Source organism: Sus scrofa, chromosome 9 (assembly GCF_054392235.1).
Source record: "Sus scrofa isolate SSC_HxYL_T2T_F1_AM1 chromosome 9, Sscrofa_HxYL_maternal_Yorkshire_Landrace_v2.0, whole genome shotgun sequence".
Taxonomy (NCBI): Eukaryota; Metazoa; Chordata; class Mammalia; order Artiodactyla; family Suidae; genus Sus; species Sus scrofa.
Window position 1 is genome coordinate 21,736,470 of NC_139391.1, and position 26,907 is coordinate 21,763,376.

The 26,907-nt window shown below is 38.3% G+C and overlaps 1 protein-coding gene and 1 long non-coding RNA gene across 7 annotated transcripts in view; one reads left to right on the forward strand and one right to left on the reverse strand.

The window, feature by feature from the left end:
* Nucleotides 1-26,907, forward strand: part of LOC146399782 (uncharacterized) — a 50,468-nt gene that overhangs the window by 14,728 nt on the left and 8,833 nt on the right. For 2 of the 6 annotated variants that reach the window (XR_014814932.1, XR_014814931.1), the window contains one exon: nucleotides 14,636-15,920. The exons of 3 other annotated variants lie outside the window; for them this stretch is intronic. This is a non-coding gene — a long non-coding RNA (uncharacterized LOC146399782). Of the gene's footprint in view, nucleotides 1-14,635; nucleotides 15,921-16,524; nucleotides 16,712-26,907 lie in introns of those variants that run through there. One more of the 6 variants, XR_014814926.1, reaches the window with a different exon arrangement.
* Nucleotides 23,116-26,907, reverse strand: part of CTSC (cathepsin C) — a 35,387-nt gene continuing 31,595 nt past the window's right edge. The window contains exons 6-7 of the mRNA XM_003129741.4: nucleotides 25,981-26,112; nucleotides 23,116-23,980 (exon numbers count right to left, since the gene is read on the reverse strand). Coding sequence (XP_003129789.1) covers nucleotides 23,478-23,980; nucleotides 25,981-26,112 — 635 coding nt within the window. The 3' untranslated portion in view covers nucleotides 23,116-23,477. The remainder of the gene's footprint in view (nucleotides 23,981-25,980; nucleotides 26,113-26,907) is intronic.

Below are 26,907 nucleotides of genomic sequence, written 5' to 3' on the forward strand. Positions count from 1 at the left end.
TAGGTAGACTTCTCCAATCTATATGGCTTTCCCTAGTTCATGATTTATTTTTATGTTTGGCTGGAAATAATAAATACCAGTGTCTTGATTCTAAGATTGTGTTCCTTTTCCACATTTCAGTGTTTCTGAAATCAAAATACCTTTCAAAATCAAAGCCAAAAGGGCTCAGCCTAAGTTGTAACATTATTGTCTAGAGGTGCACGGATTTAGGCGTGCGTGTGTGTGTGTGTGTGAAAGAGGGTGGGGAAGGACAGGAGATACCCTTTTATCTGACATCCATTTAAGTTTAGTTACTTGCACTATACCATGAGTTAAATTTTAGCTTTTGGAACTCTATTGTTACTAAATATGTCTTCAAAAATATTACACTAGGAAGCAGTATTGAAAAAAAAAGTTAATATGAATGTTAACACTTTCCTGTATATATAAATTAATAAGTAAAAGCAGTAGATTTTTCAACTCTGAGGGTAGGTAATGAAATAATCTGATCAGGTCACATGTTTGAGGGACTGTGAGTTCAGTCCTAGAAATCTATCTTCCTAAACTTTTTTCCCTTTCCTTTCCTTCCTTTCTTTTCTTTGCCTCCTTCCTTACCTCCCTCTCGCCTTCCTTCTTTCTTCCTTTTTAAAATAAGTGACTTTATTTTTAATATTTTCACATTATTAAAAGTTCAATGCATATATAAAACTACAAAGAAGAAAGTAAAACACAATATCTCATCACTCAAAAATAATGATTAGTAATATTAGGAGTATATCATCCTAGAATTATCTATATGTATATGTACAGATAAAGGGATCAATAAAGATAGATTTAAAATGCTAAAATAAGTGGGTCTTGAGTTATGCATATTTTCCTTAGTTTAATGTGTTAAATTATTATTATTATTTTTGTCTTTCCATCTTTTTAGGGCCACACCCGCGGCATATGGAGGTTCCCAGGCTAGGGGTCGAATCCGAGCTGTAGCGCCAGCCTACGCCACAGCCACAGCAATGCCGGATCCGAGCCACGTTTCCGACCTACACTACAGCTCATGGCAACACCGGATCCTTAACTCACTGAGCGAGGTCAGCGATCGAACTCGCAACCTCATGGTTCCTACTTGTGTTCATTTCCACTGCGCTACGATGGGAACTCCAAGTTATTTTTAATTTAACAGAAAAAAATTGAAACAAGACAAACTGCTTAGTAGACACAAATATTTCCTTGCTCTGTCAGCTGTGAAGGCTTAGAAGCAAGGACTTTACAGTTGCAAAAGCACACCTCACGCCAAGAAAGTGGTTTTCTGAAACCACTCTCTAATAAAAGGAACCAGGGCTCCTTAGAAAACTGACTGATCCTAGACCTGGGGCAGGAAATATGCAGGATGATTCTAGAGTATCTTGTAGTGCCAGAAAGTAAGCATTCAAAAAACCCCCACAATAATGTGGGTCTATCAAAGGAATATAGGAACCAATTGAAAGAGTTCCAATGGCCAAAGCCATTTAAGCAACAAAAGAGAGTAGTATTGGATTTATAGCCCAAATTATAAAATAAATATCCATTCACCATGGTGGTTATACATAGATTAATAGATGATAGATAGGTAGATAGATAGATATAGGAGAAGAAGTAAATCTCCTCTGTGGAATAATTCTAAATAATTTACGTAGATATTTCACCCTCAAAAAGGTGAAACAAAACTCCCAACTTAAGTGTAGGTTGTGTATACTAACTTCCCTCTGAAGAGTAAAGTATGAAAAGTGGTAAAAAGAATAAATTTATAGTAGAGAAACCTGACAGCTACAACCTCAGCCAAGTAATTAAAGTTAACAGTGATAAATCATGTTGACAGTATGGACCCTTGATATAAGGTGATGAAAATGGCACTTTACCCCTGTGATCTTCCTCCCCAAAACCCCAGTGTAACCACGAAAATATATCAAATAAATCCCAGTTGAGAGACATTCAATGATATAGCTGACCTGTACTCATCAAAACTGTCAAGGTCATCAAAAACAAGGGACGTCTGAGAAACTTAAGAGCCAAGCGAAACCTAAGGAGATGTGATCACTAAGTGTGACATGACATCTGGATGGTATCCTGGAGTAGAAAAAAACATTGGGCAAAGAGTAAGGGATTAAAGTATGAACTTTAGTTAATAAGAATGCATCAGTATTGATAAAAGTACCATACTAATATAAGACGATGATAGGGGAAACTAGCTGTGGGAGAGGGTGAGAATTCTCTGTGCTGTCTTCACTATTTTCCTGTGAATGTGTAACTGTTTTAACAGGAAAAAGAGCTATTTTTAAAAATGAAGGAAGTTCCCATTGTGGCTCAGAGATAATGAGCCCAACTGGTATCCAGGAGGATGCGGCTTTGATCCCTGGTTTTGCTCAGTGGGTTAACCATCCAGCGTTGCCATGAACTGTAGTATAGGTCGCAGACACAGCTCGGATCTGGAGTTGATGTGGCTGTGGTATAAGCCGAGAGCTGCAGCTCCAATTTGACCCCTAGCCTGGGAACTTCCTTATGCCACAGGTGCAGCCCTAAAATGCAACAAATTAATAAATAAATAATTTTTAAAATATACAATTTTTTTAAAAATGAAATACAGCAAAGAAATTATTGTGTATGTGTGGGTTTTTTTCTCCTTTTTAGGGCCACACCCATGGCGTGTGGGAGTTCCTGGGCTAGGGATTGAATAGGAGCTGCAGCTGCTGGTCTACATCACAGCCACAGCAATACCAGATCCAAACTGCATCTCCCACAACACTGGATGCTTAACCCAGTGAGTGAGGCCAGGGATCAAACCTTCATCCTCATGGATATTAGTTGGGTTCTTAACCCACTCAGCCACAGTGGAAACTCCAAATTATTGTATTTTAAGTCTTTTTTTTTTTTTTTTTTTTGTCTTCTTAGGGCCACACTTATAGTGTTTCCCAGGCTAGGGGTCAAATTGGAGCTACAACTGCTAGCCTACACCACATCCATAGTAACGCCAGATCCAAGTCGTGTCTTTGACCTACACTACAGCTCATGGTAATGCTGGATCCTTAACCCACTGAGCAGGGCCAGGGATCAAACCTGCATCTTCATGGATGCTAGTCAGATTCATTTCCACTGAGCCACGACAGGAACTCCATATTTAAGTCTTTTTAATCACAAGATATATTTCCTAAAATACATTTCTATTTCTTATGTGTACACTTAAAGTTGAGACGTTAGAGTCATGTTTTTTAAAGTATTTTTTCAACTTGAGAATTTCTATTAATTGCTGTCTATCATAGGTGAGAAATTAGCACAATTATGTTATTTGTTCTTCCTTTCTTCTTTTTTTTTTTTTGTCTTTTTGCCATTTCTAGGGCCGCTTCTGTGGCATATGGAGGTTCCCAGGCTAGGGGTCCAATCGGAGCTGTAGCATCTGGCCTACGCCAAAGCCACAGCAACGCGGGATCCGAGCCGCGTCTGCAACCTACACCACAGCTCACGGCAACGCCGGATCGTTAACCCACTGAGCAAGGGCAGGGACCAAACCCGCAACCTCATGGTTCCTAGTCGGATTCGTTAACCACTGCGCCACGGACGGGAACTCCCCTTTCTTCTGATATTTATGTCATATTTAAAGTATTTTATATATAATATATGAATTCTGTAACAGTAGCTTTATAGCATTTTGATATTTATATCATATTTAAAATATTTTGTATATAATATATGAATTCTATTCTGTAACAATAGCTCCTACAGATGTTTAACTTTAGTTCTATAGTTAAATTCAGTGCTATTATTTTTACCTAATTTTTTCATTTTTGAGTCTTTTATTTAAAATACATTTGTTGATACTCTAGATCTCATCAACAAGTAGATTTTTTTGTTTTACAGTAATAATTCATAGATTTTATATTTTCTGAGATCTGGGATGTTTGAAAAATCTACGAGTAGTTTTGTGCATGAAAGAAATACAGCTGGTGATGAAGTCGTGTGGCACTTTCTAAGCTGTGTATTTTTAGATCGTGTGTGTGTTGCATTAAAAAAAGCTTACATTAAATATTTTCTTCACTGACTCTGTTAGCCTGTTTGTATCTATATAATTAAATACCCTCAACTTCAGTATCAAAGAGTTTGAGTAAGATTTTTTACATTCAAAATTCAAAAATTATTTTGCATAAATTTTGTTCATTTGGAGCGAGCTATCTATCTATCTATCTATATATATATGCAAAGAAAGTAAAGGTAGGATAAAGGAAAAGATCAAATAAAATGAGAACAAAGGAAAAGGTCTAAGAGCATGGCTTAATTTTGAGCCACCAGCAATTATTTAAGCAACTATTTGCTAATTAAGTGACCAACAAGGGATTAATCTCAGAAATATACAAACAGCTCACATAGCTCAGTATCAAAAAAAAAATGGGCAGAAGATCTCAGTAGACATTTCCCCAAAGAAGACATATAAATGGCCCAAAAACTCATGAAAAGATGCTCAACATCACTAATTGTTAGAGAATTGCAAAACAAAACTACAATGAGGTAATACCTTCCACAGGTCAGAATGGCCATCATCGAAAAATCTATAAGCAATAAAGACTGGAGAGGGTGTAGAGGAAAGGGAATCCTCCTGCACTGTTGGTGGGAATGTAAATTTGTATAACCACTATGGAGAGCAGTACAGCGTTTCCTTAAGAAATTAAAAATAGGAGTTCCCATTGTGGCTCAGTGGAAGTGAATCTTACTAGTATCCATGAGGATGCAGGTTCAATCCCTGGCCTTGCTCAGTGGGTTAAGGATTCGGTGTTGCTGTGAGCTATGGTGTAGGTCTCAGGCACAGCTCAGATCTGGCATTGCTGTGGCTGTGGCATAGGCCAGTGGCTACATCTCCGATTCAACCCCTGGCTTAGGAACCTCCATATGTTGTGGGTGCAACCCTAAAAAGACAAAAAAAAAAAAAGGAGTTCCCATTGTGGGGCAGCAGAAATGAATCCGACTAGTAACCATGAGGTTGCAAGTTTGATCCCTGGCCTTGTTCAATGGGTTAAGGACCCAGCATTACTATGAGCTGTGGTGTAGGTCACAGATGTGGCTCAGATCCCATGTTGCCATGGCTGTGGTGTAGGCCAGCAGCTTTAGCTCCAAATCTACCCCTAGCCTGGGAACCTCCATATGCAGCCCTTATTAAAAAAAAAAAAAAAAAAAGACAAAAAATTAAACATGATCCAGCAATTCCATTCCTGTACATCCTTGGAAACTATAATTCAAAAAGGTAACATGCACCCCAGTGTTCATAGCAGCACTATGCACAATAGCCAAAACATGGAAATAACCTAAATGTCCATTGTTAGAGGAATGGATAATGAAGATGTGGTATATACATGCGATGGAATATTACTCAACCATAAAAAAGAATGAAATAATGCCATTTGCAGCAACATGGATGGACCTAGAGATTAGCATATGGTGAAGTAAGACAAATATCATATGATATCACATATGTGGAATCTTAAAAAAAATACAAATGAACTTATTTACAAAACAGAAACAGACTCACAGGTTTCAAAAATAAACTATGGTTACCAAAGGGGAAAGGTGATGGGGAGGGATAAACTTGGAATTTGGGATTAATACACACACATGACCATATATTAAGTAGATAACCAACAAGGACCTCTACCATATAGCACAGGGAATTCTATTCAATATTCTGTAATAACCTATATGAAAAAATCTGAAAGAAAAGGATACATGTATCTGTATAAATGAATCTCTTTGTAGTACACCTAAATCTAACAACATTGTGAATCACCTATATCTCAATTAAAAAAAAAAAACTGATGTCTAGTTTAGAGTATGATTTTCCATACGGAAGTCTAGACTTAACCCTTTTCCTGACATAAAACTTGAGAACACTTTGTATGGGACCAAGTAGAACAAGAGGTTTATTATGGGAATCTGTGGATGAGGAATGTGAGTTTAGTAAAACTGATAGGACTCATTTACAGTTACAGTGTTCATTATCCCTGTCAACTTGGAGAACAACCTCAGTGCCCTGGGTACCCTGGGCTTGTTCTGGCATTATCATGATTCCCTCTGGGACCTTATCAATTCTCTGTATTCATCTCAGCATTTATCTCATCAACAGCATGTGGCCCACTTACTAGGCATGTGAATTCATCATGTAGCAAAATGTCCATGGAGATAGAAATAAAAATTCATGTCTAGAAGTTGCAAGTCCACTTGGAATAAGTTTTCAATATTACGGGTAGAGTTTTTTTCAGTAGCAACTGCTAGATGTGTACATGCTAAGTGATCAGAGCTGTGTTATCTATGGAATTAGGTGACAGATGAATAGGATCTCATGAGGTTCAGAATAGGCTGTCCCTTTAAGTACCTTGGGTATACGGAGCTGGCATTTGTCTCTTTTCCTTCCCACAGCAAACCTAATTCCTTGTTCAAAGACTATCCATCATACCAACCCTGAGACTTTAATCCTCTGAATTCTCCCATACAGTAGCAGCTAGGACTTTGTAATTTACACAGGAAAAAATCACTTTAAACAAAGAGGGAAAGCATTATAAGAATGCAGGGTATATTAGAATTTTTGGTGTTGCAGGGTCTCTAGAAGATACTGGAACCAGGACTAGGAAACTGAATGGCCTCTTAGCTCATGTTAACAGATATTTTCATCTCATTCTCTCTCTCTCTCTTTCTCTCTAGCTTGATGTCCTTTGTTTACATTATTGGGTTCATATCAGGGATTACTTTCTCAATGAAATAAGCATAATAGATGATAAAATATGTTTTTGATAATGATTTCAGTTGATATCAATGATCGTATCAATGATGAAGTGTGTACTTTTTATATCTGAAAATTGGGAAAACACCTCGCTATTGGATTGTTAGGCATATTGGGCAACATTATGTAAGGAGAAATCCAGAAAAGTTCCTCACACATACTAAATTAAAAGGAAAGTAAGGGTCCAACCACCAAGGACCTTGCATTAGTTTGTTACCATTCATCAAACACGTATTGTGTGCCAGGTACTTTTTGAATGGACTTAGGTCAATTAATGTCTGTTAATACTCTTGACAAATGTATGAGATGGGTGCTATTACTCTTCTCGTTTTCCAGATGAGATAACTGAAATACAAGCAAGTAGGCATGTAGAACCTGAAATTGAAGCTAGCCAGTCTGACTTAAGGGTTTGTGCTCTTGATCTCTGTTACACTGACTCTCAGGTTGAATTTTAATCCAAAGAGGATGGTAATCTTATGAAAGTTTTAACCAGTTCAGTTTTGAAAACAATTTGAGACAGATTTGGGTTTTGTAAAAATTGCTCAGATGATAAAATAGAGAAATACTTAGTGATACAAAGGTTACTTCTTTTATTTTTTTTATTTTTTTATTTTATTTTTTTTATTTTCCCACTGTACAGCAAGGGGGTCAGGTTATCCTTAGATGTATACATTGCAGTTACAGTTTTTTCCCCCACCCTTTCTTCTGTTGCGACATGAGTATCTAGACAAAGGTTACTTCTTAATATTGCTAGTAAAGTTAAGAATAAACCTGACTGTGCAAAAAAAATAAATAAATAAAAAAGAAAGAAAGAAATATATGTGGCTCAAAATAACCCAGATGAATATATAACAGCCCTGAAACCATTTGATGATTTTAAAGAGTTCCAACCAAGGTTAACCTACATACTGATTTTCAAAAAGCGTAGTTCTCTCTCTTTTTTTCTCTTGTGAGGCAAAATCTAGCTTAATGGCAGGACTAAGGACTTTTGAATTACTGATGGCATGTCAAGCCTTGAGATAAAACAGCTTCTGACTCATGAAGAGATCAGTCAGGTATCCAGCATTTCCAGGATCAGATTGTGAGGGAGCTCCAGCAGGATGCATTAGGCCTGAGTCTAAATATCTCCAAAGCACAGGCATGCAAAGGAAGTATTCCTGTGCTGCAAATTCTACACCCTAACAATTGTAACTGGATGAAAGCCTCATCAACACAAAGTGTTTCATTTTCCTATCAGGCCAGCCCCAGTTTCCATTTGTAAGTTGATGATAAAAACTTCAAATTTCTCTTGGCATTTGGCCTTTACTTCTCAATTTCTCTTCTCTCTTGCACACACATGTGTGTATATATCTAAATGCACATACATGCATACTTTAGTGGTTAATTTTCCTTTGGTATACTGTGTTTAAACAGATTTATTTCCCGTCAACATGGATATTCTTTTGTACCTTTTCATGGAACTCAGAATTCTCTTTGGTTCCTTGTATTATGTAATAATTTCTTTTTATGTTCTCTCTGCTTAAGGTCTACCTCTATAACTAAGTAATAGATTCAGAACAAAAGGTAAAACTAGCCTTTTAATTTCTAGTAAACCAGGTTTGTTTCATAATATTTTAGACTGTCTTTGCTTTTATAGGACATGAAGGCGTTGTTCTGGTCACAAGAAAATAGAAGTCCATCTTCTCCTTCTTTGGCACTCAGACTATTTTTCAGAGATGCCTGTGATCTGATCACTTCCCCTTATTACACTTCCAATGTTATTATATGGAATCTTACATAACCTCTAGATGACCTCTAAATATTTCCCAAACCTTCACACTTTGGAATGTTTGTGTAGTTATCAGAGATCAGTATGAGGCTACATAGCAGTTATTCCCCACAGATTCACTACTAAGACCCAGAAATAGGAGTTCCCGTCGTGGCGCAGTGGTTAACGAATCCGACTAGGAACCATGAGGTTGCGGGTTCGGTCCCTGCCCTTGCTCAGTGGGTTAATGATCCGGCGTTGCCGTGAGCTGTGGTGTAGGTTGCAGACGCGGCTCGGATCCTGCGTTGCTGTGGCTCTGGCGTAGGCTGGTGGCTCCAGCTCCGATTCGACCCCTAGCCTGGGAACCTCCATATGCCGCGGGAGCGGCCCAAGAAATAGCAAAAAAAAAAAAAAAAAAAGACCCAGAAATAAAACGTGACTGAGTAAGGGACTTCATGTGTGTGCGTGAGGCAGGGTAGAGAGGTGTATCATCCATGACAGAGGAACTATGGCAATATTAGCATTTTTGCTCTTTATTAGATTTTGTAGTCATATTTGGAATAAGTCATCCCAGAGTCTTGATTACCACAAGACCTGCGTTGTAGAAAGTCTCCTTCTTTGACCTTATTTACTAACATCTAGCACAACAAAAGAACTTTGTTTCCCCTTATATCCAAGTACATGATATGACAGTGATTTTTTTAGAGTTTATTTCACTGTTTCTCCCCCAAACAGTGTTTGTATTTAAGCATAGATGAAGTTAAACAATAATTTTAAGATTTTTGATTAGTAAATGGGACTGTTCATATTATTCAACCAACAAAAAATTTTGAGCACCAGTTGTGTGCCAGCAATTGTGTTAGGTGTGGAAAATGTTATCATCTGAGTTATGCCTTTTCTTAGGATGTAGAAGGTTGAGAATGTTGCTTCCACTCTAATAATGAAACTAACTGGATAACATACAAAACTGTAAAAGTCTAATCTAGTAGAGGACTGAGGGCACAAGTTAACCTTGAACTGAAATGTAAAAGGTGACAAGTGTCTCTCATGAGAGGAAAGAGTCACCTTTGGCAGAGCACTGAGAAGAAGAGAAAGCTGCTCTAGATAGAGGTAGGAAGAAAGTAGATGGGATTTTAATTAATTTTTAAGTGCTGAGACATAAAGATCTCCACATACACCCACCAGCTTTTTCTCTTGGGTCTTCACTGAACACTGACAAGAAACACTGGAGACAGAAAAGGGCATATAAAATAGACTATCTCTGTGGCACAAGGGTGTATGCCTATGTAGGAATGATGGCGAAGAAAGGTGACTGAGAGAAGGCTTCTGCATCACAGGCCCTGAGATTCAGGAGGTGGCATGAATGGCAGAAACCGTCTAGCAGTCCAGGCCTCATACTAATTATGAGAGAACATCCCTCTACTCCTGGGAAATTTGAAGACTGTAGTGCTTAGGATATTACTAAAGCAGTAATAAGACCCAGCTCACCCAAAGCAGGCAGGCAGGCAGGAACAGTGAGATACCCAGCAGAAGGGACAAATAGAAATTAAACAAGATAGTAGACTTAAATACAATCATGCCAATAACTATATGAAGTGTAAATGGATTCAGCACACTAACAAAAGTCAAGGGTTGTCAGGCTGGATCTAAAATGACCCAACTAGGAGTTCCCTGGTAGCTAAGCAGGTTAAGGATCTGATGTTTTCACTGCTGTGGCTTGGGTCACTGGGGCACAGGTTTGATCTCTGGCCTAGGAACTTCCTCATGCCACGGGTATGGCCAAATAAATAAATAAGTAGTAAAATGACCCAACTATATACTGTTTAACACATAAAAACATGAACAAGTTAAATGAAAAATACATAAACTAATATGTTCTTTAAATACTAAATATAAGAAGGTCAGATTGATTTGTGATGCAGAAAGTTGCTCACCTGGTAACACCTTGTTATAGGAACCAATCAGCCTTTCCATTTTGATATATTTATTTCCCAGAATAAAACATCTTAAACCTCTATTTTCTGTTCATGTCATGTTTGCTTTGCTACACCTTGTATTTTCCACTGAACAACACTCATGTATTTTCCTGATTGTTTATTATAAAACTAATGCTATGAGACATTCATAGCATTAGTTTTATAATATTCATCAGTGCATCAAAGTTTACAATCTCATTAGGGAAACATGATAATGAAACAGAAAATAAGTGTTGGAAGATTTGGTAAGGTACAGATATTTGGAAATAGAAGTCTGACAAAGATGAAGGTTAGACAATTATTTGAAGATATCTACAGCCCCCTAATTAGTCTCCGTGTTTTCAGTCTTCCTTTCCTTTCAAACGTCCCTTAAAAACAGGTAAAAGTATTATCAAAATATAGATCTGATTATATCCTTTCACTACAAAATCTTTTTTCCCACTCACCTCACCAGAAAGTAGGTCTATTTAGTATTGTTAAGATGTGGAATGAAACCCAGACCCCAAACTACAGCCTTTTTTCCTTCCTAGAACCTTGAACACTTACCTAGACTGTACTCCAGTCCCCTTCTCCCCCTACCTCAGAGCCCTGTCCCATTTATTGTCTTGGGTCCAGATATCCTCCTTACTTTTTTTTTTTTTAGGGCCGCATCTGCAGCATATGTAAGTTCCCAAGCAAGGGGTCAAATTGGAGCTGCAACTGCCAGCCTGCACCAGAGCCACAGCAACGCCAGATCTGAGCCCCATCTGCAACCTGTGCCGCAGCTCGCAGCAACACAGGATCCTTAACACACTGAGCAAGGCCAAGCATTGAACCCAAATCCTCGTAGTTACCAATCGGGTTCGTTATTGCTGAGCTACAATGATAACTCCTCCTTACCTATTATTTTATTGGGTCCTGACACTGTGCCTATCTACTTCATCCAGGCACTAACTGGGAATCTTTTACCAAAATTTAGACCATGTCACTGCTTTCATTTGTACCCAGGAGGGCTCTTGCTACCATGTTGCATCAACTGTATAACATGTCCCCTTAAATATCAATGCCTAGATCACATCACCATATTTGATTGGCCCTAAATATTAATGCTTCCTAGAGTGCACCACCATGTTTCATTGGAATTTATTTATTGTACTGTTGCTTTCCTTTATTACACACCAACCCACCTCTGATATCCTAGATTGCTTTACAAGCATAGGTTAGTAACACTTCCCTTTTACTCTTCCTTCATCACCTCCTAATCTTCCTCCTCCGAGAAGAAGAACAGAGGGTGATAGGAAGCAGTGTGCACAGGACTGAAATAAGCCAGAATTTCAACTATCAAATTGAAAGACAGTGAAAGTGCCATTGGCTTTTAATGGAGAGGAGAGAGGCTATGTACTTGTCTCGTAACACAGACCCCCATATGGAGATCCCAAAGCATTAAATGATATAAGAGTATGGATTAAACATGGTAAATTTATAGAGGCAAGGAATCCTGGTTAAAAATTGTTTTTCTAGGAAAAAAGAATATAAGCGATCCTAATTTATGGAACCAGAATATATTTATTTACGGGTATGTTGGTAGACAACCGAGCCCACACCCATTTTATAATAATAGATCAGTCATGGGCAGGATAATTACCTTCAAAAGTAGTCTAAAAGTACTAATGCTAAGGAAAGCATGAGTAATTCTCCAAGTCATTATTGTTTAAGAGTGGTGTATAATTTTCTATCAGGTACAGTTAAAGGAAGAATTACTAATTTAATGCCTGATACATTACATTTCAGAAAATAAACATTGGAAGGAAAGTAGCAAAATAGAAGTTTGGTCTTAAGTGTAAAACTGGGTTCAAGTGCTGGTTCTTAGAAATACCATGAACCAGGCTTTTGTTCTCAAAGAACTTCAGTTTTTATATCTGTAAAATGGACTGTTAAAGCCTGTCCTATCGATCTCAGAGATTATTTTGAAGAACACGATAAACCTTAAACTTCCATTCAGAAGGTAGTTATTTTGTCTGTTATTATAGTCCTTTGGACAGGCACAGTGTCTCATAATCAGGTTAACATAATGTTTTTGACATGTAGATGGTCATTAAGTGTTTTAAATTCATTTCGAACACAGGAGATTTGAAGATCAGCTTTTGAGGCTAGAGTTTTGGGCAGAGGCCAGGATAATTAAGCTGCCAGCTACAAAGTACTACAGCAAGTGCCAGAAACACTACTTATTTTTTTGTATGGGAAAATATTTTTGCCAAATGAAATCTTTGGGGTTTTTATAGTTCTTTCCCATATGTCTCTATGAAAATGTTATTTTTCATATCTCACTTCTGAATGGGGCTGTCAGGATAACAAGTATCAACTGCTTTCCAGGTCTGGAAAATTGATCCAGTTAAACAATTTAAGAATGAGGAATATCTTGAGGGAATCCTATGAGTTATATCTTGAGGATATGAACAGCGCGGATTAATATAAGTGCAGGTGTTCAGCCTCCAGTCTATAGTAGGCACTCCAGGTCTGCTTCTGCATAGACAGGTCCCAGATGAACATTTTTGAAATGGCATCAGCACCTTCTAGGAAAAATAATTGGGAAAATATTTAACAACCAGTCATGTTAAAACTGATTTGGAAATGCCATTTTCACGCTTAGTCATCCCTACCCCAGGGTCAAAGCAGGAATAAAAAAAGAGCGGGAGGTTTGTTAACTATAATATCGTGGAATTCCAAACAATTAGAATTGAATATGGTCTGGGGAGGAATTAGAGTTCTGATCTGATAGGTACGACTCCCTGTTTTTGCTAAGACTGACAGAAACATTTTCCTGTTCTTACATTGTCATCCTGTGGGCTAGCAGAGACTCTGAGAGATTGAAATGTTGGAATAGGCCTGAGTTTCTGAGAAATATTATGAAACTTTTAATAAATGAAAATTCCTGGAAGTTATATAATTGGACTTTGTAATTTGATAGGAAATATCCTCAAGGGATTCAGGCTTGCAAAATGATAATGTTTTAAAGGAAAATTGATGGCACTTAACTGCAAACAGTTATAACTGTTTTGAGTTCATATCTCCCATGTTTGAGACACTATACTACATCACTTTCTTCTGACTAAGGAGTTTGGGGTATTATGCAGATAGAAAACTATTTCCCTCATGATATTTGTCACTCAACTTCTGTGTATCCATGCCAGCCAAGAAGGTTTTGCTAGGTTTAAATTTCTGTAGTTTGCATTATGAAAACCACAGGTTTATTGAATTAAAATGTGTATACTACCTGCCTGTCCACCTTGAAATAGTCCTGAGCTATGGGATGCCATTAAAAATTTTAAGCAGAGATGTGACATTGTCAGCATTGCTGTGGTGAGGATTGGAAGAGAACAAAGCTGGAAGTAGAAGGTATGTTAGGATATAGCAGTGGTGCAAATTACAGATCATGATAGTTTAAGGCAGATATGTGAAGAGACAGATGTATTAATAGGTATTTAGGAATTAGAATGGGTAGGAGGTTACAACTAGAATGGTCAGGTGAGGAAGAAGAATAAATCAATAATAATACCTAGGTTTCTGATTTTGGAAACTTGATGAATGAAGGTACCAGTAACTGAAAGGATGGAAATGTGCTTATTTTGGAAAAGGAAAAACGATGATGTATACAGATTTGTGCATTTTGTGCTGGTTAGTGGAACTTGTACATTTCAGTGTAAGTGGGAAGGGAGATTTAAAGTTATGGTAGGAGTTCCCGTCGTGACGCAGTGGTTAACGAATCCGACTAGGAACCATGAGGTTGCGGGTTCGGTCCCTGCCCTTGCTCAGTGGGTTAACGATCCGGCGTTGCCGGATCCCGCGCGTTGCTGTGGCTCTGGCGTAGGCCGGTGGCTACAGCTCCGATTCAACCCCTAGCCTGGGAACCTCCATATGCCGAGGGAGCGGCCCAAGAAATAGCAACAACAACAACAACAACAGACAAATAAATAAATAAATAAATAAAGTTATGGTAGGCACCTTTATGATGGCCCCAGTGATCTTCATCTCCTGATATCAGGCTTTCTGTAAGACTCTCCTTGAGTAATTTGCTTCTGACCAATAGAATATAGGAACATTGAGGAGATATCTCTCCCATGATTAGATTAAAAGATTGTGAATTCCCTCTTGCTATCACAGCTTGCACACTTGATGATCAAGCCATCATATTGGAGAGGCCGGTATAGTAAGTAGGGCACTGAGGGTGTCCTCTCAGCCAGCAAGGAATTGAGGCCTTAATCCAAGAACCTGCAAGGAACTGAATACTGCCTACAATCTTTAAGTGAGACTTCCCCAGTCACATAAGGCTTCAACCCACAGGCTGACACCTAATTGCAGCCTTGTGAGAAGCCGTGAAGCACAGAATTCAGTGAAACTGCACCTGTATTCCACCACAACAATGATAAGATATAAATGCATGTTGGTTTAAAGTGTCAAGTCTTTGTACAGTGTGATATGCCACAATAAGTAGCTAATACATGAGCTCTGGAAATGGAGGCTAGATTTGGGATCCACCAGCATATAAAAAATATATGTTGACTGTGACAAAGCTCAACTTGAGATATGTGTAGTGATGAGAAACAGGGATTGTACAGAAGCTAGAGAAATTAGAAAATCAAGGAGTGGGTGGAGGACCAGAAAGCTGAAAAGGGCACTACAAAGAAACAGTTCTGAACTCTGAGCATTGCAAGGTTAAGGGAGGCATGATCAAATATCAAATGCTGAGCTAAAGAAAAACAGCTTTTGGTAACACAGTGTTTCTGCTTAACCTTGATGTGGACAGTTTCAAGAAAGTAAGGCAGATTTCATTAGATTAAGGAGAAAACACAAAGAAGGCAAAAAAGCTGCCTACAAGAAGCTTATCTCTTGAAAGAAGGAAAGAATAATGTAATATTTGCTCTAGGATTAAAAGTTGATGGCTTTTTTATGAGGGGAAGAAGAATTGAGCATATTTATGTGAGAGCTTCTTGGTGATGAAAATTTTGATTAGATTTTCTGTTATTTGTAACATAGCTGTTGTAACAAACCAATAAAGGAGATAAATTTAGCTATTCATAACCCTCCTGACCTTTTGAAGGTGCTCACATGTCGATTCGCATTTTATGTAACAAAACATAGTATTATTTTTCTACATATACCATAAACATTTCTTAATATTGTTATATTGGTGGCATAGCTATTTTTTATATTGTATAATATACTGTCAACTTGTGTACTATAAATGATATATCTCCTATTTCTTGGGGCTCTAGGTTGTTTCCAACTTTTTGTAACTATAAATAATGCTATGATTAATTGTGCAAAATTGTTTCAAAACAAAAACAGATTGGCTCCCCCTAAGAGAGCCTCTCTGGATGCTTGCCAAAGCCTGAACTCTTCATGTTAAAGGGCTCTGAACTGAATTCAATAAAAATGTATGCGAAAACTGCAGGAGCTCTTCCTTTTTGAATTTTTTTTTATTATCCCAAACTTCAAAAGCCCAACAGTTGGGCAGTTCAAATGTATAGAAAGAGATCTTTGAGTGCCTAAATCGAATTTAAACTTTCTGGGAACTCAGATGTGTTCTGTGAACCCATCCTGCATTGATATCTTTTCTTCTGACGTCCCAAGGCACATGGAATCCAGTAGAAAAAGCCTCAGTCATCTTTCTTCTTTATTTTATATCAGAAGGACATTGCTGCCCTTAATACATTCCTTATCATTGCACTCTAAGTAAAATACTCTTCCCCGAAGGGCCGGATGCACTGCCAGAAAATATCTTCCCTTTGAGCTTAGAGCTATTGTTGTAAACCTGCTAACTATCAGGTTTGCCAAATCCTTTCTAAGAATAGGTCTCACATTTCTGGTGAGAACACTTGTTGAAAGGAAAAGCTTTTCCTGCTTTTGCAGTGGTCAGCTGAAATGCAACATGTTTAAGAGGATAGGTCATCCCTTTCTCACTGTTCCTCTCTGGACTTGACCTCTATCTCTGAGACCACCCTTTTATTCACCCTGACTTAAGATGCTGAAGGCATCTTCTTATCTCTCAGGGCTTGAGCAAGTATAATAGTTACCTACAAGAAGACAAGGAAGAGTAAAAGGGACCAGGACCTCAACACACCACAAGACATAGGAAGGACGTCTTGAGAGAGTAAGTAGAGAGAGTCGTTAAGAGCTGTGGTTCTACAAGGTAGAGACCTGGGTTCAAATCCCAAGTAAATGCTTTTTGTAAGCAAAGATACTGTAGCCTCTTTTCTTATCCTTATCTTGATCAAATGTTTGATGGGTTGAAATGGTGTGTTCTTTTTCAATAGCAGAATTTTCTCACAAACATGGGCCTCCAATCTATGTTCCCATTTGCTCCCCTCCTCCTTTTATAAAATAAGGATTTATCCAATTTCTGATTCATCAAGGAGCCCCATTCTAATTATATGTCATGACTATGTATTTAATAAGTTTTGTACTTAAAAAAAATTATATCAGTGGGTTCCTCTTGGGTAAGGGCTACTGCAAAGTGGCCTGTCATCTTGAAACTGAGGGGCAGTGCCCTTCTCTCATGACTTCAGTTTGCCCCCATTGCCTGGATCTTGCATGTCTTTTACTGCACCTCTGAATAGTATTTCTTCAAAGTTTATCTCAAGTTCTGGAAACCTCTAGAATAACCTTAGCCCTCAGAGTTCTCTCCCTCCTCCAAAGTCTGTAACGTTCATTTGGCGGTAGGGAAGAAAGCGTAAACTGAGGAGTTAGCACGTCGTAGTGCAGACTTTCTCAACCCTGGCACTGTTGACATTTGGGCCTGGATAATTCTTCATTATGGGGTATATCTTCTTTCCCAGTGTGACAACCTAGATGACTACAAACATTGCCAAATGTCCCCTGAGGGACCAAAATCACTTCTGGTTGAGAACTACTGTTGAAGCATGATTGTCCTTATGTCAGGTAATGCACTAGACTCTGTACTGACTTTATTCACAGCCACATCCTACCTTTCTACCTTTATCTTCTTACTTCAGTTTGCCCACTTATTTTTAACTTATTTTGTATTGCATCTTTACCTTTTTAAAGCACTTTAAATCCTTTTTTTTTTTTTTTTTTTTTTTAACAAGGCAGGTGACATGTAAAGAGCCATGGCTTCTTTTAAACCTTCCCACAACCCTTGAATGAATATATATATATCTCCTAGATATTGGCATCACTTTTCACACATGAATACTGAGTTATTAAATTCTGTTCAGTAACTGGACTAAGGTCTGACTTACAAATATTGGAGAAGCAAAGGTCTGATTCCAGGACCCATGATATTTTAAGGGCACAATGCTATTTTGTTTACTTTCTCTCCATAAACACACCTGTATTACTCTGTTGAATTTTAGTCTGAAGAGCTGGAATTGTGTCTGCTATCTCTTGGGAATACTGCACATTTCTTATGATGGCACAGGAATAGTTACCTAAAAGAAACATAGGCTTTCTTGTAGCTCTCTGCAAACCCCACAAAAGACTATGGGTATAAAAACCTGATACTAAAAGCATTCATTTTCTATCATTTATCTTACGCTTCACTGAAACTATTCAATATTTTTGAAGCTGCAGAAAATACATTATGAGAAAAAAACAATCATCTCAATGATTACTTTAATGTACAACCTTAGCTTCCTGGCATTTTCCTTCTTTCCTCAGGGGAAGGTTGTTTCTCCAACCTATTTCTTTTCAATTGATTGCTAGGATTTCAATCTCTTTAGACATTTTGCATTACAGGAAGAAACGAGTTTGCCTTTTTTTTTTTTTTCCCCCTCAACCTGGGGAGTTTGGAGTTTATCAGTCTTACCTTATTTAACTATCTATAGAATTGAATTTCAAAAAACAAACTGCCATTTGGGACAGAAAGTTCAAAATCAAAGTGTATCAGCATCACATCCTCAAAATCAGAAAAGGAGAAGTTAAATTTCTTCTGCTAGCTCTTAAAAAGCATGTGAGGTAGAGGGACTTGATGAACTTGAAAAGAAAAAGGAAGACACCAACAAAGGCATATGTTCCATTTACTGTACAAGGGCTGGTTTACCTCCAGCAATTTCACTTTGTTATCATCAAGAAGACATTGTGCAGTACAGCCATAAGGTCTGCTGAGGATTCAGTTATTTCACAGTCCAGGCAGTTTTAGGCAAATCCACTTTCAATCAGAACTACTGTTCAGTGAGGTCAGTATTTTACAGCTAATGAAACTAAGGTCCAAAAGCTAACTAACCCATAACCAAATATGCAATTAGAGGTCTATACACTTCCGATCAGAGCTAAAGAATTTGTTATGTCTGAAGTTCTCCAGTCTTGGTCAGGAAGTTTCTACTTAGTTTGGGCCAAACATAAATCTTTATTACAGTTAAATATAAACATCAGTCTATTTTGAGGAATACTGTTAGGTTAAACCTTGCAAACCACCACACATTGTTAAATCTTATAGTTTTTATCGCTTGCCCCCAGGAGATGAGAATAGGATTTCTAAGAGCTGGAAAGGATCTTAGAAATGATTTTACAAAACAAGGTCAGGTTGTGTCATAGCATTTATATTTCTTTCTCCATTTTTCTTAATTGGGAGGCAGCAGGTATACTAGAAAGTTCTTGACATTCTGGGGTCTAGATTATCTTTATTAGCTGGAACCCCAGGCATGTGATTTCACCTTGCTAATTCCATTTTTATTTTAATGACACAAGTGGACTAGATGCCCTTCTAGCACTATTGTTATGTGAATATGTTATGCTTATCCTAATAGGAAAATCCTGAAATTCTGATTAGGAAAATCAAATTGTTACAACCTTAGTTTAACCTTTAGTTTTTTTTGTTTGTTTGTTTTTCTTCAAAGTTACTTGCTCTTAGCTGGGCCCTGATTTTCGTCTCTGCTGTAGCCATCTAAACTTTATGGCCTCTCACAGTTACTCTTTCCACACAGGCAGCAGGCAGAAGCAATGATGTGATAGGGAATGTAAAAACCTCTGTAACAGAAAATCAAAATCACCTCCGTAATTCGTCAAGTTTTTAAAGATTTTTCTCTGGGTTTTGTGTGTGTGTGTGTGTGTGTGTGTGTGTGTGTGTGTGTGTGTGTGCGTGCGCCATGTTCCTCTATTGGTTCTTTTCTCCCTTAAAAAAAAAAATCTCCAAAGCCCTTCTACCTTCTCAGAGTAGAGCTTACTGATTAATAGACTAAAACTTAGCTGCTTCCCCTTAGCAAAAGATTATTTTACAATCTAAATTTAGAAAAAGGTGACTAGAATAACTAATACTTATATACTCCTTACTAAGTTCCAAGGACTATTGTACATACTTCTCTTATATGAAGGCATTTAACCCTCTGAACTCACTGAAGTGGATACATATATCCTTTACTTTCCAAATGTGTTCAGTTCCTGAGGTCAGTGGTTAGAAGTCAGAATTCAGTGAGCAAGCTTGAATGACCAGGGAAACCATTATCTGAGTTTACATTAGTTTACCCACTTGGGGTGGGGTAAAGCATGACTTTAAATAAAGCAAATAATGTCACTCAAAAGTGCTCAGCAGAAGTTTGAGTTGTGACTCAGCGGAAGAGAAATTGACTGGCATTCATGAGGACGCAGGTTCCGTCCCTGGCCTCACTCAGTAGGTGCTGAGACCACTCAGCAGTATGGGGCTGAAGAACGGGTGCTATGGAACTTAAGGATAAAAAGTTAACATAAAACAAGACACAGAGACATTTATCTTAAGTAAAGGTGGGAACCGGGGGACTCAAGGTCTCAGGGACCAAGAGCCCTGCCTCAAGAAACCACACTGCTTTTATTGTGCTCTTGAGGATTATGTCAAGTGAAAAGGGGGTTGTAGGTGCAGGGTATAGTTTTTTTTTTTTTTTTTTTTATAAGTTCTTTTACTATTTTAAAAGTCACTTAGCTGGTAGATGGTTAAACTTTTACTGTAAACTTTGGGCATTTAAGAATCATTAGCATTTGAGTTAGCTATCTATGCACAGCATTTCAGAGAACCCTCACTGTGCTTCCACAAAAGGCATGCCTATTTGCGGCAACCCTGTGTGCCTAGGTTTGCACCTTGGTTCTCCTTTCTAATCATATTCTGTTAAGGACCACTCATAAACCACTTGGCCATGAGGTTCCTCTTTCTCTTATTCTTTAGAGGACTTATCATGCTTGTGCAAATGGTGTGCCAATCTGCACAGGTCCATCGCACCTACACCAATGTATTATGTCCTCATTCAGCTGACCCTGCGAATAACCCATGCCCTTAGGTCTTTGTTCTTGAGCTTAAGTCATTTACCATCACTGACTGTTTCTCAAGCAGGAAGACGGGACAAAGTAAGGAAGGACAAGATGGAGTTTTCAGCGAAGAGGCTAAGAAAATATTATAAAAACATGTCTCACAACAAGTGGGTTAAGGATCTGGCGTTGCCATGAGTTGTGGTGTAGGTCGCAGACACGGCTCGGATCTGGCGTTGCTGTGGATGTGGTGTAGGCCAGTGGCTGCAGCTCTGATTTGACCTCTAGCCTGGGAACCTCCATGTGTTGAGGGTGCGGCCCTAAAAAAGACAAAAAAAAAAAAAAAAGTGCAACCCCACTTGGTTCCTTTATTGCAATGACGTGTTTAGGGAGAGTTCAGACAGTAAGAGCTATCTATACTATTATCTCTGTTTTGAGGAATGAAGAAACTGAAGGTAGGTTAAGTAAACTGCCTAAGGTTTCAGAGCTCATGTGGCAGAGCCAGAAATCTTACTCAGGCACTAAGGTGCTAGACTGCCCAGCTAAATGTAGTTTTTCTTTGTGGCCAGTGGTGTCATCCATGCACATTACCACTGTAGCTTTTCTAGGAGTGTCCTTGGGAGGTTAGCCAGAGTTCCCAACCCAATTTTTTTTGTTTTTTTTCCCAGAGCTCAATTTCTCAACAGGTTTTGATTATATGCGCTGTTAACACCAACATAAACAAGTTTTAGAAAATGAAACTTGCTACTTTTTGTACAGCTTAACGGTTCAATCACATGGCTTGAAGGAACCATGATGTTCCATTCAATGTCTTGGATAAATCCTGCCACCATGGATGAGATGATGATCTTTCTTTTGCAGAGCAACTGGAAAAACAGACCTCCCACAGCAGAAAAATGCAGGTTGAAGGGCAGTGTAACAAGCTGTCTGGGCAGTCCTGCTTGCACCCTCTGAAAACAGGGCCTCTTCAAACCATTGCTTGTCCTCAACTGATCATTCTTATGAGACCTGCTTCCTATTGCCAGTTAGGTTTATATCTCTATTTAGTCCTTCAATCTTTCCTAAAGTATTTAATGAGGGATATAAGTAATAATTTCCCTTTAGAGCCCAGGCAGAGCCCTCATGAAATTGTGCAAAAGCATGGGTGCCCTTCTCCTTCAGGACTTGCTCTCACATGTATCAGCTGACTGCTGTCCAAGTAGAAACCAGAGGATGAGCTCATGTCCATCTGTTAAATAAAATCTTAGCTATTAAGCTGACAGGTAATAGCTTATAAATTTTAGTGAAAAATAAATTCCTGCTTGATTTCAAAGTTTGTTTACACTTTCATGTACCAAGAAGGCTAGGCACAAAGTAGGATGCTAATTACATTCAGTCTGTAGCAAAGAAAATATACCTCCTTGGAGGCCTTCCAAGTAATAAGGACTCTGGCTATGCCTGCCATTCAGTGTCTGCTTCTTTGTCATCATATGGTGAAAAACTCAAATGTATGTGGCAGGGTGCCAGGAGGCCCAAGAAGCCACACTTTAAACACAAGACAAATTCCTGGAATAACATTTCAGTTTAAGAAGAGTAAAAATGTCATCGTAGTGAATTACAGTGTAAAAGTACATGAGGTTTAAGATAAAACTTTAGGATTTAACATGTCAATGTGAAATTTCCAAGTATGCACTTAGAATCCCCAAGTGATTTTGGACACTCTGGGAGAAAGTGCAGCGATTCAGTGTCTGAGGCACTCAAGGAGAGCCAGACCTAGAAAAGCTAGGTTCTAATCACAACTCACCATTTACCAGCTGTGTGACCTTGGATGCATGACTTGCTCTCTTTACAAGCCTTAGTTTCTTTTTTCTGGTTAAGAAGAACTTAGATTACATGATTTCTAAGGTCTCTTTCAGCTCCAAAAGGCTTGTGGTTCTTTATGGTTTAGAGCTGTGACTGCCTAATTTTGCCTAATCTACCATTTCTAATGGATCCTATGTATTTACTCAGCCTCTTATCACTACAAAATATTGCTTGGAGATCCCAAAGATCTGACCAAATCTAAACTGCTAGTGTTCTGCTAATTAAGCTATTACTGTTCACCCAACAAAGGCTAACCAATACTTCCAAATGCAAGACACACCATAGGAAGATGTAACCAATATCCAGACTCTTATCAAAACTCCTGTTTCTCTATGATCTCTGGCTCATCAGATATCCAGGAGGTGATCTTAGCATTCACTAGACATTTGAGTTTACCTCCTATTGTAAAGATTCATAATTTTGTTATTTTTAATTGAAATACCCTGAAGTGATTTTTCCTTTTTAAAGTATCTACATAAGTGAGACAAGTGAATATAACTGAAGGAGTCAAAAGTAAAAATTTCTCTTAAGCACTTCATACATTCTATAATACATACATATCACTTGAATATTTACAAAAGGTTTTTTATTTTAATAATCATTGCCATATTTTCTCATGGTTTATACAATTTAAAAATAAGGCTGTACTTTCACATAGATTTTTTAAAATATAGCATCTGAATTACAAATGATTCTCAAAATTCATTACCTTACAATTCACCATCATCCACAAAAATCTCACTTAATCACGTGCTGGTGTTTGATGGGAAGGTATATTAAAATTAAGGGCAGTTTTAATTTTAAAGCACAAAATCTTCATAGGAATCTATCTGAAATCTGAAAATGTTAAGTGTAAAAGTCTACAGTCTGTGAATAACTCAGTCTCGTTTGATGACTGATGTGGTCAGTATGAAATGCTGGGAGGTACACTCTACAATTTAGGAATTGGTGTGGCCGCCACCGCTATGCTTTCAATTGCACACTCATCAGTTCCTCTGCGGATCCGGAAGTAACCATCCTCACCCCAGCTAGTGCCCCAGCTGTTTTTAACAATCCAGTAATCCATTCCAGAGGCCAAGTCAGTGCCATAGCCCACCAGCAGGACAGCGTGATTGGTCAACTCAAAGGGGTTGAAAGGGTCTCTCAGACCAGTGTGGTGGTAGATCCCCTTGCGGTAGTGGAGGAAGTCATCATAGACCTCAAAGGCAACTGCCATGGGCCCATGATGGACCAGCTCAAGCTTCATCAGGGCTTCATTGCAGCCCCCATAGAAACCACCCACATAGTGGTACTCAGAGGAGTAGTAACGAAAGCAGCCTTCTTTGACTGTGCATGGTGAATCCGTGCCTGTGTAGGGGAAGCAGGCCTCTTCCACCAGCCCAAAATCTTGGGCGTACTTTCCTGCGATGAGGTATGGGAAGCCTCCTGCACAGCCTGAGAATGAATAACACACAGTAATTACCCTCTATGAGAAAGAAGTACAGGAGAAAGTGGTCCCCTTTCATATTTTTCTTTTCTACTCCATGAATTAATTATCCTTTACGTCACCCTAGAAGTTGTTCTTAGCTTAAATACTACTTCATTCATCTCTCTATCAGCTGTCTAGCTAACTATCCTGTCCCATTTTTAGACAGGTCTTTATTCAGCATCTGGTGTGAAAGGTAGCTTTGTGGTTAAGAGGGAGGCTCTGAAGTCTGACTGTGCAGGTTCATATCCAAAACTGTGTGAAGAATTTAATTTCTCTGCACATCTGTTTACTTATCTGTTAAATAGGTAACAGTAGTACTTTCCTGATAGGATTAAATTAGTTACTTTGTGTAAAAGCAATAAAAGTTTGCTATAATTGTTATTATTAAATAGCCAGACACTTCCTCAAGGCAGTCTCTGACCACTTCCTGCAGAAAATTCTAAATCAGGTCCCCCTATCCCTCCTCCAGCCCTGGCCCTATTACGGGCCTATCTCAGAGACACTGCAGGTTTGGTTCCAGACCACCATAATAAATATACACAATAAAGCAAGTCACACAAATTTTTGGGTTTCCCAGTGTATCTCAAAGTTATGTTTACAGTGTACCGTAGTCTATTAAGTTTGCACAATGTCTAGAAAACAATATACATACCTGAATTTAAAAATGCTTTACTGCTAAAAAATGCTAACCATTACCTGAGCACTCAGTGAGTCATAATCTTTTTGCTGGGGGAGGGTTGGAAATATTGCAAGAATTACCAAAATGTGACAAAGAGATAAAAAGTGAGCAAAGGCGGTTGAAAAAAATGTCAGATAGACTTGTTCAAATCAGGGTTGCCATAAACCTTCAATTTGTTAAAACAAAAAACCAAAAACTGCAATATCTGCAAAGTACAGTAAAGTGAGCTATGCCTATCTATCTAAATATGTATATATCCATAAGCCTGTACTTTTTCTTCATTGTTTTTATAATTATTTAATTTCTGTTTTCCTCACTTAACTGTAAGCTTCACAAGGGTCTGTCTTGATAATTCACAGTCCCTAGGGCCTAGAAGTCACAGTGTGGGTGTTTAATTAGTATTTCAGAAAGAATGAAAGGCTCACAACAAATAATCATTTATCAGCAGTTTCACTGGTCAACTGAGAAACTTTCTAGTGGCTGAAATCATGAGACTGTTTCTTCCTGAATCAACAGCAGCTGGGCTTTCTACATACCTTACATATGCCCTGTTCTAAAAGCCTCGATACAAAATGTTTAAATCTTTCTGGAAAGAAACCAATGTTAGTATGATTTTAATAAGAACTAGGTTTTGGAATGAGACCTTATTTGGAACTGAAATTCATGCTTAGAAGCTGAATGGCCTTCAAAATACTGTAAAACAACTTCATGTCTGTTCCTTGTCTATAAATAAGACAATAGCTATTCTTTGCGGGTTTTGAGCCTTTTGAATAATGTATGTAAGAGGCTCCTCCTAAGAGCTTGTGCTTTTCTCAGAATATACAGATTCTTGACATTTTGTGGATGGTGCAGTGAATTCCATGAGAAACCAGTCAAAAATAAGTAAGAGAGCCAAGGGAGTTCCTGTTATGGTTCAGCTGGTTAAGAACCCACTAGTATCCAGGAGGATGCAGGTTCAATCCCTGTCCTCTCTCAGTGGGTTAAGGATCTGGCACTGCCACAAGCTCCAACGTAAGGTGAAGATGCAGCTTGGACCTAGCATTGCTGTGGGTGTGGTCTAGGCCATCAGCTGCAGCTCCGATTCGACCCCTAGCCTAGGAACTTCCATATGCCACAGCTGTGGTCCTAAAAAACCAAAAAAAAAAAAAAAAAAAAGTAATAGGGCAGAACTTGCACCCAGGTTTTCTGACTGCAGACAGTGCACTCTCTCTACTATCCCATCCTTTTGCCTTTGCCAACAATGGCCAACTACACAGAGGTAAGCAGGAGCTGAGACACAACACTAACCTTGAGCATACTGGCTGCATGACACAACCTCCTGAGGACTCAAGATTGGGGTCTGAGTATTGTTGGTTAGTATACGGATTCTTGCTTCCATCATCCCCATAGAAGCAAATGAGTAGCAGCTCCCACAAGATGCTGGTGATGGAAAAGAAATATGTATATGTAAATAAGTATATATAACCCAAGAGAACCTTTGAAGCACTCAAAAAGAATCATAGAAAACCTGAGTGAATGAAATACATTAATATATTTATATTGAGTGTTGCTATTTTTATCCATAAGGATAAGCACAATAAAAGAAGATTCAGTCAGCAAATACTGTTGACACTGACCTTACAAGCAATAAGGCAAACAATAAAATTTCAGCTTTTTCATCAAAAGGCAAACATTATTATATGGGGCTTTCCTTAAGAATATTTTGAGAGGGGGGGAAAAAAAGCATTTGACAGTATTCTTAATAGTAAACTAATAATTTACATCTGCAACATTCTGAGCCATAAAAAAACTATGGAAGGGTATATATAAGCTGAGCTTTTAAATATCTCCAGAGCAGCATTTTCCAAAGCAACTTGTTGGGTGGAGTTAACCCTAAGAATGGCTCAGGTATGGCTGTATTATTGTAGAGAGTTGGATTCAACCAGGGTAAGAGAAGGAAAGAGATCATTGTAGTTATGGATATGGTATTTAAGGTGGCCAATAAGGAGGTAGGGATACAAAGTAGATGGAGGCAGTGAAAGTAAATTGAAAAGAAGCTGGATGGAGGTAGGGGAGAAGGGAAAAGAAAACAGCTTTATTTAATACCTGGATGGTCTGGCAAAAACAAAATAAATACACTTAAGCATTTGCTAGGAATACAATTGCTATTTTAGGAGAAGAAAAAATATTATACTATGAGGTAATTTATATGAAAAATGTTATTTTTAAATGTTT